Source organism: Pipistrellus hanaki (assembly GCF_964339955.1).
Source record: "Pipistrellus hanaki genome assembly, chromosome: 10".
NCBI classification, from domain to species: domain Eukaryota; kingdom Metazoa; phylum Chordata; class Mammalia; order Chiroptera; family Vespertilionidae; genus Pipistrellus; species Pipistrellus hanaki.
The window spans coordinates 9,423,870-9,437,150 of record NC_140512.1 but is presented as its reverse complement, the minus strand read 5'-3'; the positions used below and the strand labels follow the sequence as shown (position 1 = coordinate 9,437,150).

The 13,281-nt window shown below is 42.8% G+C and overlaps 1 protein-coding gene across 8 annotated transcripts in view; it reads left to right on the top strand.

Moving 5' to 3' along the window:
- Positions 1-13,281, top strand: part of PDE1C (phosphodiesterase 1C) — a gene marked incomplete at its 3' end in the record, with an annotated part of 257,690 nt that overhangs the window by 206,135 nt on the left and 38,274 nt on the right. For all 8 annotated transcript variants that reach the window (XM_084896855.1, XM_084896859.1, XM_084896858.1 and 5 more), the window contains 3 exons: positions 81-256; positions 8,346-8,570; positions 12,550-12,627. In XM_084896855.1, the coding sequence (XP_084752981.1) occupies positions 81-256; positions 8,346-8,570; positions 12,550-12,627 (479 nt within the window). The remainder of the gene's footprint in view (positions 1-80; positions 257-8,345; positions 8,571-12,549; positions 12,628-13,281) is intronic.

Here is a 13,281-nt window from a genome sequence, read left to right as displayed (position 1 = left end):
TACATTTCCCAAACACTGAACGCTCCTCTTCCAATCCATCTTGCCTAATTCATTTCTTATGTGTGATTCCCCTCCTCCAGTTTGAACAGCCTCAGTTCGGCAGATGCGAAGCGATCGGGGGCTAAGAGTGCAGGCTCAGAAGGAAGTGCCCCAGTCAACAATTCCGTCATCCCTATGGAGTACAAGAGTTTCAAAGCCACTTGGACTGAGGTCGTGCACGTCAATCGGGAGCGATGGAGGGCCAAGGTGCCCAAAGGTAACCTTCTATTGGGGAGTCTTCTAGGAGGCCTGTCCAAACCACCGAGCACCCGCTCATACACAAGGCTTGCCACCCTCATTTATAGCTGTTGCAAAGGAAGCGGAATCTCAGGATAGAGATTCAAGTGGCTGAATGTTAGCATTTACCCTTTTTTAAAATTTTTATTTTTCAATTACAGTTGACATTAAATTTTATTTTATACTAGCGGCCTGGTACACAACATCCGTGCACTGGTAGTGAGGGCGGGGGGTATACCTCAGCCCGGCTTGCACTCTCTTACAGTCTGGGACCCCTCAGGGTCCTTAGCGCTGCTGCTACCGCTACTGTGCTCGCCAGTGGTGAGCCCAGCTTCTGGCTGAGGAGTGCTCCCCCTGTGGGAGCACACTGACCACCAGGGGGCAGCTCCTGTGTTGAGCAGCTGCCCCCAGGTGGTCAGTGCTTGTCATAGCAACCAGTCATTCCGCCATTCAGTCGATTTGCATATTAGGGTTCTATTATATAGGATTAGTTTCAGGTGGACAGCATAGTGGTTAGACATTTACATAACTTACAGAGCAATCTCTCAATAGGTCTAGTACCTGCCTGGCACCATACATGGTTACAATATTATTGACTCTATTCCTTATGCTAACTTTACATCCCCATAACTACCAATTTGTGAAAAAGTATTCACCCTCTTTTGATCCTCATTTCATTTAAAACTCTATGCATGAATGGATGGCGCAGACCTCCAGGCCTCCCCATAGCATGGCCTTGACTGTCATGCCAGGTTCTGTGCCAAGGGTGCAGAGATGAGAAATAGAGAGGACGTCAGTACGGAGTTTCTTTCAAAGGGAGAAAGGGAGTTGCGCTCATCACTCGCACCCACCAGCCCTGTGTGACCCTCCCTGCAGGCAAGGAGGGTTTCACCCCCAACACAACAGGCCATACTTTCACCCACCCAGTGTCTACACAACAGGGGCGAGCGTGGAGGGGCTGCACTGAACACGTGTTGGCCATCTTGGTTCCTCGTACATCGGGTTGCTGCTTCCAGTGAGGAGGGGAGAGACCTCCCTCCCTTGGAGTTGGAGTTATTCCAAGGAAAACTACTGTGACTTACTCACAAACCCCTATCCGGGCGGCGGCTCATTCCAGGCGGTGCAATAGGTTTATATTTCCGGCACCTTTAAGGCCTCATTGGGCCCTTATCAATTCCGGACAAATGTTGCACCCTGAGCTCTGGAAGGAGCCCTCCCTCTTCCCTATCTTACCAGTAGCCCCTCACAGTCCACTCAGAGGCCTTCGACATTGAAATCCTCGCCTTTGGCAGGCGTTGCAAGCAGGGACGGTCACCACTGCATCGTCTCCAAGGAAGCAGGCACTTGTCATCAATTACACTCATTACACTTGGAAACCCAGGCCCTGACAACGCGCAGTGTGAAGAGGTACTTCAGAGTCATTTGCTGGCAATCATCTGGCTTACTAAAATTACCCCCTAAATGAATCACCTGGGGGAGCACTGCACAGCTTCTTTGCCTGGGGCAACTGGCCCTTTGAAAAGGACAGATACATAAACAGCTAATAATTCTTAAATCTATTAGGGAAGCTGATATGCTTAAGCTATTTTGGAAGCATAAAAGGGCTTGTTCCTAATCCTGCTGGGAGTATTTGGGAAGGCATCTATGGCCAGGACTTGCAGGACGCCTGGGCTGGAGCCCAGAAGAAGGCATTGTGTTTAGAAATAGGGAACAGAATTTAAGTTCTAGTAATAAATCAAGTCCTAATAGAATAATTATAATACAATAACTATGTCTTCTTCAGCTGAAATAAGAACAGTTGCCTACATTGACAAGCCTATTTGATTAAAAGAAATTAATTTGATTTAATATTATAAACACATGCAGTTAATTCCTAGTGTTTATGGAGAAACTCTTGTCGTAAGTGTGATTTAATGTTTGCCAGTCATGTTAGTCTGGGTCTTAGTATGTGACTTGAAACTGTTAGGATGAAAACATAGTGAATCAAAGTCACTTTGATGTGAGCTCAGATAACAGCAATCAAATATTTTTACTGATGTTAATAACTGCTGCGCAATGCTTAGTAAATAAGTAAAAAGATGAAGAAGAGGAAGAACAACAACAAAGAAATAGGGAACAGAGAGAAAAGGGACAGGCAGAGCCCGGGTTATGTATATTTTGTGAGAAGATCGTGTGGCCATCAAAGCCAACTCCAGTTAGTGCGATTAGGGCAATTTGAATCCCCACTCGCCTTGTCTTCTTTGGCCAGTGCAAGTAGATTCTTTGAAAAAATTCCATTTGGGGCAGGGGTGGGGAACATCTGGCCCGCGGGCCTTGTTGTTAAGTCCTCAACATCATTTGGTCTGGCCCTGCCAAGATGTTAGGGGTGAGTTAATTAAATGTTTGACCAAATAGAGCAGGCTAATGTTTAAGTTGATACTTTTTTTATGGCCCGAAAATGATGTTATCAACATCCAAATGGCCCTTGGCAGAAAAAGAGGTTCCCCTCCCCTGATTTGGGGGCTGATAATACATATCACAGAGCTAATGCGAAGAACAGAAAAGATACAGGGTGTATACACACTTTAACAACTGATAGCTCAATTTTGAAAATGAAATACGTTTTAATAAACATTGCCTTTATAAGTATTCCGTGTGTGTATACATTTTTGGGGACACCCTGAATGTAAGGTGCAGGGGACAGAGCCTGCACATGGCTGATGCCTGTAAGTCTAGCCGTTACTTTTCAAATTGGAAAGGAAAGTTGAACGCCAAGTTAAGAAGACTGTGGTAAAATGCCCACCTATGACTAATATTTTATAATATTTTCAGCCTTCCAGGAATGCTGTTGACTGGCTGATGGGTGTTAAGAACACCAGTTTGTTTCCATTAGCGGTCAGTTTGAATTAGATGACCCCAGGCTGTTTTGCTTATTGTTCTTTTTTAGAGAACCCTGACTTCATGAAAGCTCCCTGCGTGGGGCACTTGAACATGTGTTGTTATCAAATTGATCAGAAATGGGACTGGCTCTACAGTCTTGATTGTATTCGCCAATCTGATCTACAAAGCTCGGTAGGCCAGAACCTATAGTTGTTAGGAAAGATTGTGTCAATACCTTTTATAGCTCTGAGAGCTGAAAAATCATTACTTCCAAATAAAGGTGTATAGCTATAACCATTTGCAGGTCTGATCAGTGTTGATACATTTCCATTCATTATTTAATACTTTATAAATCTTTTTCCCCCCACTGGTATAAGAATAATGCATGTTTAGGTTATAATGCAGAAATATAATTAAAAAAAATATAAAAAGAAAATAAAGTCACTTACAACCTCTCTAGCCAGATATAGCTGTTATTGAAATTCTGATGTAATTTTTTTTATTTGATTTACCATGCATTTATATAAGTAAAAGAATTTCCTGTAAGATGGGATCATAGTATAATACTGCCTTGTATTTTACTTTCTTTTTCTATCTTGAGCATTTTATCCTGATGCTGAATAGGTTTAGAAAGTATGATTTGGATGGCTACCTTGAATCATTCCTCAATAGAGCATTTTGTTTTCAGTTCTACAATATTCTATATAACATTGTTATGAACATATAATTTTTAAAACCTTTGAGGCTACCTCTGATTATTTGTCTGGGATAAGTTTCTACATGTGGAATTTTTTTGAAAAAAATAAGTGAAAAAAACAAAAATCTAAAGCTCTTGATATCTACTGGCAAAATTTTCTCAGAAATTTTTTTTTTTAACTTATGTTCCCTCCCAGTAGAAGTATAGTGAGAATGTCTATTTCTACCTTCATTATTATTTCATAATAACTCTTCATATATTAAGGAAAGTAATTCTTCAGTTGGCAAAGTATGTTGCAATTTCTGCCCTATTTGATGGTCATTGCCTTTTAACTTGGACAGAATGGTCTTTGAAAGTACATCCCATTTTTATTTTACTAGAGATTACCATTAGATTTTTTATTGAATTATGTGTCTATCCATGTAAATATCAAATAGTATGTAGTGATACTCCTTCGCAAATGCTGAGAAATTTATTGAATTTTTACTTATTTTCTCCATATTCACCAACTTTTATTGAAATAATATGAGATTGTCAATCTAGGTGATTATAAATAAATTGTTCATCTATAATGAACTTATCATTTGATATTATTTTATATTTGCATCTAGTTTTATTTCTAGCTAGATAACAGTTACTTTTAAGCACTGAGATTTGCTAGTTTTATGGAACAGATTAATGTATTTCCTTATTAAGTTTTTGACATTGAATTTTTCTGTCAGCTGGAGCACTTCTTTAGGCCAATACTTTCAGAAAGGACCTGTGGGCATGCCTAACTCCTTCGATGTCTAGAAGTGCCTTTCTGTCAATCGAGAGTTGACTGTTCAAAATTCATATGGTATTATTTTTTTCAGTTAGTAATTTCTCTCTCTCTGTTTCTAAGTAGGTTAAGTAGTTATTTAAAAAAAATTATATCGAGCGATAACCAGCCTGATACTATTTTAACCAACTGGCCTATCGTATCCTTATACAGAAAGGCAAATTAAATGAAGAAATCAATGTATTTCTCCAAAACTGCATGGACATTCTGTGTGAGATAGAAGCAGCTCTCTCTCAGGAGGACTGTCATTTACAGATCATGAAACCTCCGCTCTGCTTGCACTCTCTAGCTGCTTGCTTTCGGCCATTTCATAAGGAGTCACCTCACAGATATTCTGAGATGGTTTTGAACGGCACATTTGCTTTCTGCCAGCATAGAAGCCCGGGAGTGCAAAGCATGTCAAATCCAAGACCTGGGAAAGTTAACTCTGTGCACACCTGCCATCATTGCTATCTGTGAACACATTCAGATTGTGCTCTCACCTGCTTTTTCTCACTGTAGAAAAATTTTATGTGCATTAATAATTTCACCCTGAAAATATAAGGGAAGCTGATTACCGTGGAACAGGCCTATCTCCTGTTGATTTAATCTCCTTTTGCTTCTTGATGTGTTTATTTTGAGGGGTGTCACTTTAAGGGCTGAAGTTGAGCATACCGATATCAGAAATAGGAGGAAGAGGTGGTAGCAGAAAGGTGAAGGGCAGTGCAGAGCCACCCACTTGGAGCATGATCGCGCCAGGGAAAGGAATCATATAGCGGGGCCAGCTCGAATCAGAGTTGATTATGATGTTGTAAGAGATGCCATTTGTTAATTTAAATATTAATTGCCTGCTGTCAGCTGTAGTTGAGCAAAAAACAGATTTGTTTCTGAAATGCACCCCCTGCCCAGTTTTCATTTTTGCTGGATTTCCCATAGAAAATTGGTCTGACTCAGTTGTCAAAGGAATTTTTATTGCTCAGATCATCTTTTATGCTGTTTTGTAGTAAACCAGATTTCAACACCTTCAGTTTTAATCAAAATTATTTTTAACGTGGGGATGTTTTAAATGTAGAAAGTTTACCACAGATTCAGTGGGCTTCTGGGAGGGGAGTATACATTATTTTATCTGAAGCCCAAGTCTGAATGAATTCTCTCCTGCCATGCCTCAGTTTCCCTCTCTGCACAATAAGAACAGTGACGTTTGGCTCTTGTCCTCTGGGCACTGCAGATGGACGAGAAGAAGTGGATGAGCATTCTAGCAGGCCTCCTGCGCCCCGCAGTCTATAGAGAATGCCATCTCACCATCTTCTTCTGCAAGGCCGCGTTTTTACTCTTTAGTTGTACTTTTCTGTGGAAGTCAGAAGACATATTATACGATATCCTATAAAATAAAAGGCTAATATGCAAATCGACCAAACAGCGGAATGACCAATTGCTATAACACACACTGACCACCAGGGGGCAGATGCTCAACACAGGCGCTGCCCCCGGTGGTCAGTGAGCTCCCACAGGGGAGTGCTGCTCAGCCAGAAGCCCTGAGCCAGGTTCAGAGCTGGTGAGCGCAGCAGCAGTGGCAGGAGCCTCTCTGGCCTCCAAGGCAGCGCTAAACATGCCTGACTGCCAGCTCTGCCCGCTCCCCGTGAGGGCTCCTGGACTGCAAGAGGGCACAGGCTGGGCTGAGAGATTCCGCCCCCCCCTCAGTGCATGAATTTCATGCACCGGGCCTCTAGTGTGCACATAATTGTGTTATTTTGTAAAGAAACCTTTCTTTACCTTGTCATTGTAAATTATAATGACATCCTGTCAGGAAAGGAGGATGTCATAAAATATTGAATGGCAATCATTTAAACTTTAAAGAAGTGCTTGTTAAATTGTGTATTGGAATCATCCAGAGAGCATTTACAAACCATACTCTCACTCTTCATTTATGTTGTCTGGGGTGAGGCCAGGGCATTGGTTTGGGTGGGGTGGATGGGTATCAATGAAGGGATGAATAAACATCTCATAATGTATCAAGGAGAACATCTGAGCCAAGCAAATGTAAGGGCAGAAAATGTAAAAATAAAGCCGGAGGTTATAGACATCCACAAAGTCCAGTATCACAAAGCCCCAAGAACATGGACACCAGCACCAAATTTGGGATTTGTGCCCTTCAGCAGCTAAAACAAAGGGAAATATAATCACATGCATAACCCACCACTCTGGTGCCTATTAGATTAAAAGTAATCCTGTTGTCCATGAAAGTCAGCTTTTGTGGAAACCAAGATTAACCAAGGGAAATGAAGAGGACCCCTGACAATGAGGTGTAGGACACTGTTAGCACATCTAGAGGGGAAAAAATCAGCAATGTTTTTCATAATGGAGGCTGAAGGCACAGTCGGAGAGGCCTTGTGTGTGAAATAAATGCTAAGTCTCCAGGCCTCTACGGAGGAATGGTCTCTGTTAGGTGCCTTCCATGTATGTTATTTCCTACAACCCAGCTCCACTTGGTGGCCTCCAAGGCCCTGTGTGGTCTCAACCCCTCATGTCCTTGGTTATTTGACCACATCATCTGTCACTAACCCTTCTCTCAATGGGCTTTAGCCATACTGGCTAACTCAGTGTCCCTTGAACATAGCAAACTCATTCCTACTCCATGGCCTTACCTTTTTTATTTCCTTGGCCTAGAAAGCTATTTCCCATGATTATTGCATGGCCAGCAACTCACCTTAATATTCTGTCAAATGCCAGCGTCTTCACTCTTTGGCTGGTCGTGTTCTATCACATTACTTACCATTTTTGCAAAACCCTTTTTGGCATCTGAAATTCTCTGTCTCTTAGTGGTTTGCTCACCTGTTAATGGTCTTCTCTGCTTGCTGCCATGTGAACAGCACCTAAAATGGTGCTTGGCACTGCAGCTGTTCAAGAAATATTAGTTGAATGAATAAGCCTCTTTTCATAAATACGTGACTGATGCAGGTAGGCTATGTTTTTGTTTAAGTACAGAGCCAGAGCCTTTCGCAGTCACCTGAACGGGAAAGCAGGCTGACACCCTCTCAGTTAAGGGGACACAGATAAGGACACCTGGCCCAACTAAGCGCCACCTCTCATCTGTGGACGGTTTGCAGACATGTTTTTGAAGACTTAATGAGCCTCTTCCTACTTTTAACGTTACAGTGACCTGAAACTGTATTATTCTAGTGGTGCGGACTTTTTACTTTGTTTAAACTCCAGGTTCCCAGCAAACCTACGAGAAACTCCATTTTTTTCCTGTGACCGTGGGAGATTTTGTGGCCTCTGAGCCTCAGTTCCACATTGTAAAGTAGCGTTGTTTTGAGAATGAAAGGAAATGATTTTTGGAAAGCATTTAGCATCAAACCTGGCACAGGGGACACACTGATGAGAAGTTATTGATGATAATATTATTATTAGTAATGCCAATCACAATATTGGTTTATTAATTATTATTTTATTACTTTCTCCCTGTCTCTTCTCCTAATCCATTGATTTCAGAAATTGTATAACATGACCTGATTTTATTTATTTCCTGAGTATCCATGCCAATCTCACTTGAATTAACTGAAAATAAACCTAAAACTCTCAGTGGCGCCTTCGGTCACCTGAGTGTATTATTGCCAGTGCCATACCAGGTTTTGTGCAAAGAGGCAACTCCCCTCATGGCGTGACCTCTCTCTCTGTCTTTTCAACGCCTTGCCCACCTTGCCGTGGACACAGAGGAGAAGGCCAAGAAGGAAGCCGAGGAGAAGGCTCGCCTGGCTGCAGAGGAGAAGCAGAAGGAAATGGAAGCCCAAAGCCAGGCAGAAGGTGTGGCCGGCCAGGCGGACAAAAACACACCCGGGGAAGCTCAGAGTCAAGTCAACGGAACACGCCCCAACAAGAGCCACAATGCTCGTGGGAAAAACGCCAGAGAGAAGCCGACAGGAGACAAGCAGCAGAACGGTGAGTGGAATCACCGGGGAAAGGCTCCTCTGGGGTGGGTGACAACATCACTGACATTTAATGAACGCTTACCGTGTGCTGGAAATTGCTGGTGAGATTTCACATTCACAAAACCATTTACAAATCCTAACAACGCTGCGTGGGGCCTACATACATCCCCATTTTGCAGGTGAGGAAACTGAGATTCAGAGAGGTGAGACCGCTGGCTTAGGTCAAGCACCCCTGAGGCAGTAAGTTCAGGTCTGGGTGAGTCCAAATTCTGTAATCCACAGTCTGCAGGTTCCTACTGGCTGGTGCTGTCGGGGGGTGGGAGAGGGAGAGGAAGAAATAGGAGAACTATTGAGACTCAGCCACCGTCCACAAACACCCTGTAGTCAGCTTACTGCAGGCTAACACTCCCCTCTGTGAAGGACCAGGAAGTACATATTTTGGGGTTTGTAGGCCATGTGGGCTCCATCGCAGCCACTCAGGGCTGCTGTTTTGGCGTGAAAGCAACCAAAGGTAATTACATAAGCAGATGAGCATGGCTGAGTTCCCATAAAACGTTATTTATAAAAGTGGAAATTTGAATTCTATATGGTTTTCCCACATCATGGAATAGTCTTCTTTTTCCACCTCAACCATTTAAAACATGTAAAAACTGTTCTTAGTGTGTGGGCCATATGAAACCAGGGCAGGATTGGTGCACAGGCTACAGCTTGCCAACCCCTGGTCTGGCCAGGGAGAGAAGCGAATGAGCACAGGCTTGCTGGTGACCAGGAGAGTTGTGCCATGGGAGGGGTACTCACAAAGGCCCAGAGCGGGCAGAAGTGGCAGCAACTGCTCCGAAGGGGGCAGGGGAGCCTGTGAGAAGCAGAGCAGGAGCCTGAGTGTCCAGCGAGCCTGGTGAGTTTCACAGCTGTGCTGATGTCCCAAAGTAAGCAGTTGTCTTCCATTTCCCCTAAAATCTAGGTGTGAAATGAGAGGTGGAAAAAAGAAATTCGTTTAGAGGGATAATCAGAAAGGCTAATGGAGGTTCGGGACTGAGTCGAAGCAGCCTAATTAAAATGATTTATAACCGCTCACAGCAGCCGTTACTCCATACACAACCCGTGGGAAATTACCCAATGGGTTTCCTTGAGGAACACCATCAAACAAGCGCCACTTTTCCAGCGCCCCTCCTTGTGGCCGCCCAAGGTATTTCGGGGTGAGAACTGGAGGACCCTGGATGAGTGGGGTTCCGGGGGTTGGGGCCCCTAGGAGCAATTTCAGGATCTGCTAAGTGCTGGTCTCCATCCAGGCACTTCCCCCTCAGCCTCCCCAGCCCCGACCGAGGGGAAGGCAGGCTGCCACGGGCTGCTGGTTAGCATCTGGCAAACTGAACTACTCCTGCTGGCTTCTGGAAGGCATCCTGATCTTGCTGCATCTGTGGGAAAAGCTCTGGTCCAGGGCAACCTGAAAGGCTCAGCATAGAGTGCATTAAGGGTGTGAAGGCTCGGTGAGTACCGAAAGGCCATTTTTCTATAGGCAGTTAGTTTGACTACAAGGCTCAAGATCCTTGAGTCATCTCTGCCATCCTTAAAACAGGGACGAGCCAGCATATGGATTATTTCATGGCACCTCCAAAGAAACTCATCAGTTTTGACCATTGGTGATGATAGAGGGTGATGACCACAGTCTTTACTTACACGCCTCCTGCTTGTGGCTGCCCTTCCCCTCCCGCCCTCCAGCCAGTACAACCTATTTCAGAATTAAGAATGGGAAAATTTGGAGAGTTTATTGACTTCTAACATAGTTTAGGATTTGTCACATTTCATTAAAAGTACTTACTTTGTAGAAGATGTCAGGGTAAAAAATGGTCTTGCATTCTTCTTAAAAAGCCATTTATCAGTCTGAAGGTCAAAGGCATTTAGAAGTGGTGCCATCAGTAGGATCTTGAAGTCTAAAACTTGAGCTTCCTAGGAAAGTCCCAAAATACGGTAGTTGAGAGGCTGGCCTCTACAATCAGACCCATCTGTGATTATCATGGTAAGTAACTTCATTTATGGCATAACATGGAGATGATAGGGGTTTCACATCAATTCTTCACAGGTTGATTTAAGCAAACCCTCTTTGTGGAAAGATCAATCGGCCATTTGTTCAAAAACTGTCAGACAGATGGTTAAACCAGGGCTGTGGTGGACAAGAGGGGCAGTTTCAGAGGGAGACCCACATGGAAGGGCAGGGGCAGAGGTGGGGCCCGGTGAATGCATGAAGCCCAGACTAACCAATATGTAGACAGGTAGCTGCAATGAAGGAAAAACTCAAGCTTGGAAAAACCTCCTCAATCATTTGGTGAGTTAGTTGTTCAGCAGATTGGTCATTTAGTGAATTAAACATTGATGAATTTGCCTCCTGCCAGTAACAGCACCTTCATAATGGGTTGTTATAAGAATTTAATGAAGTGATGCACAATGCTTGGCACAAATAAAACAAAAAAGGTCAATATCTCTTGGGCCCGGCTTGCTCCTTCCTGGTTGTATTTATTATTAGGGTCCTTTTGCTTCAATAAGACTAGTATGTTAGTGGTAATGCATTGTTGATTTTACACAGGCTAAAAAAGAAAGCTACTATTAGACACTGGTAAGAAAAAGCATCCAACACTTGAGAATAGTGCTGGGGGAAGAGGTGCCATGTTTTTCAATGTATCACTGGCATATTGTTGAATGAGACTGCATGTGGGGTGGGGAGGTGGGGATGGAGTGGGGGGTGAGGGTAGTTCTCTTAGACAGGTGTCAGCAGCCTCTCTCTCTGAAGGGCTGGATAGTAAACAGTGCTGAATTTGTGCATCTCTGATGCAACTGTTCAACTCTGCCACTGCAGCAAGAAAGCAGCCCTGAAATACATAAATGAAGGCATGGCCATGTTCCAATAAAACTTTATTTACAAAAGCAGATAGCAGACTAGACATGGTCACGGGCCATAATTTGCTGACCCCTCCTCTAGGTGACTTTGTTGACTTTGTCATTTACTATTTGATTCAAGCCCAGGCCTGTGAAGATAGATTTTGACTGGTAGAGGAGATGACCCCAAAGGTTACGGTTTTATTGCCTTGTAGGACATAGTCAGTTTTGTCTCTAACCTAGCAATCTATTTTTAACACATTTTACAAATACCTATAAATATCCAGTTCCTTAAATACTTCTGGAACCATCCTCACTATCTCCCTCATTCCCTCATAAATTTAAATGTGTTTTGACGTTTTCATTCTACATTTGTGTGCTAGCGTTTCTTAACTTTTGCCAATTACATTTCGACAAGCTCCTTAATTAGAATGCTATTTATAGCTCTGTTTTAGAATAATAATAATTGTCATTGAATGATGTGTCAGATACCACATTCAGTACTTGAAATGCATTTGTCCATGCATTCATTATGCCTATAAAAGAGATGTTAATATTCCCATTTCACAGATAAGGACACGGAAGCACCTAAAAGTTAAAAAGCTATTCATTGACATCACTTACATTTAACCCAGGCTCTTCCCCCCTCCACAGCCTAATAATAAAGTTGAACTGCCTTTCTTGAGGATAAACACCATTGCCTTTAGTACAACCCTGTTAAACAGGAACTTTCAATTAAAAAATATATTTATTTAGAGAGAGGAAGGAAGAGGGACAGAGAGAGAGAAACATCATCAATCAGTTGCCTCCTGCCTGCCCCGCAATCCGGGCATAATCCCGGACCAGGAATCGAACCAGTGAATTCTTGTTTCCTGGGTCGATGCTCGCTGAGCAACACTGGCTGGGCAGAAACTTTAATTTTAATTTTCAGATCATAAACCAATATTTAGAACCTAATCTGTGGTCTAAAGGACATTTACATCCGACACGTACCCCCTCATGACTAAAATTATACTGTACCTTTTCTCTTTTTAAAAATCTTGACAGGTTTAAAGTTATTTCTAACTTCCTCCTTAGGTGTCTACATAATCTATTTTTGTTATGTTTATTACTTGCAGGTGACTTGAAAGAGGGTAAAAATAAGGCTGACAAGAAGGATCAATCCACTGTCGGAAATGACTCAAAGAAAGCAGATGGTAAGGGCATAATTCTCATTACATTTTCCATAGATGTGCCATTTAATTCCAGTTTGTTAGAATTGAATAGTGGTTGTTATTAGATCCTTATCTCAGACCCTGAAAAAGCACTTCACCACATTTAAAGAGTACTATTATTCATTTTTCAATAGTTTATAAATTATTGTTGTATCTCTTCTCCTCCACCATCCTTTCTCCATCACACATGCATTCTATACCTTCTTTCACACTGCCATTTTCAATGTAAACTTTATAAAAAGTTGATTCTGGACTTGCTGATTATAATGGAATGGTATGTGGATCTTTGATCATGAACTGTGCAGTGAGAATGGGAAATGTTCCATGTTTTCAGTTTTTGCATTTTTTTGCCTTTAATTAGTTATTACTTTGGTTAAAAACACACACAGAAATCTGTTCCGAGTGATCATTACGCCGGGAGGCCCACACATTGGAGAGCGACGTAGCTGTAGAATCAGGACGACAACCCACCCCAGCTAGAAGCACCTCACAATGTTCTTCATGAGCACACCTTCCGCTTTCCACAACCAACGCCCCACTCTTTCTAAACCCTGAGAATTCACATTATGTCCCCCTCCAGTCTTCGAACTATCAGTTGAGAGACTTACTCTCGCTTTTTACACAAACCTTCTGTTC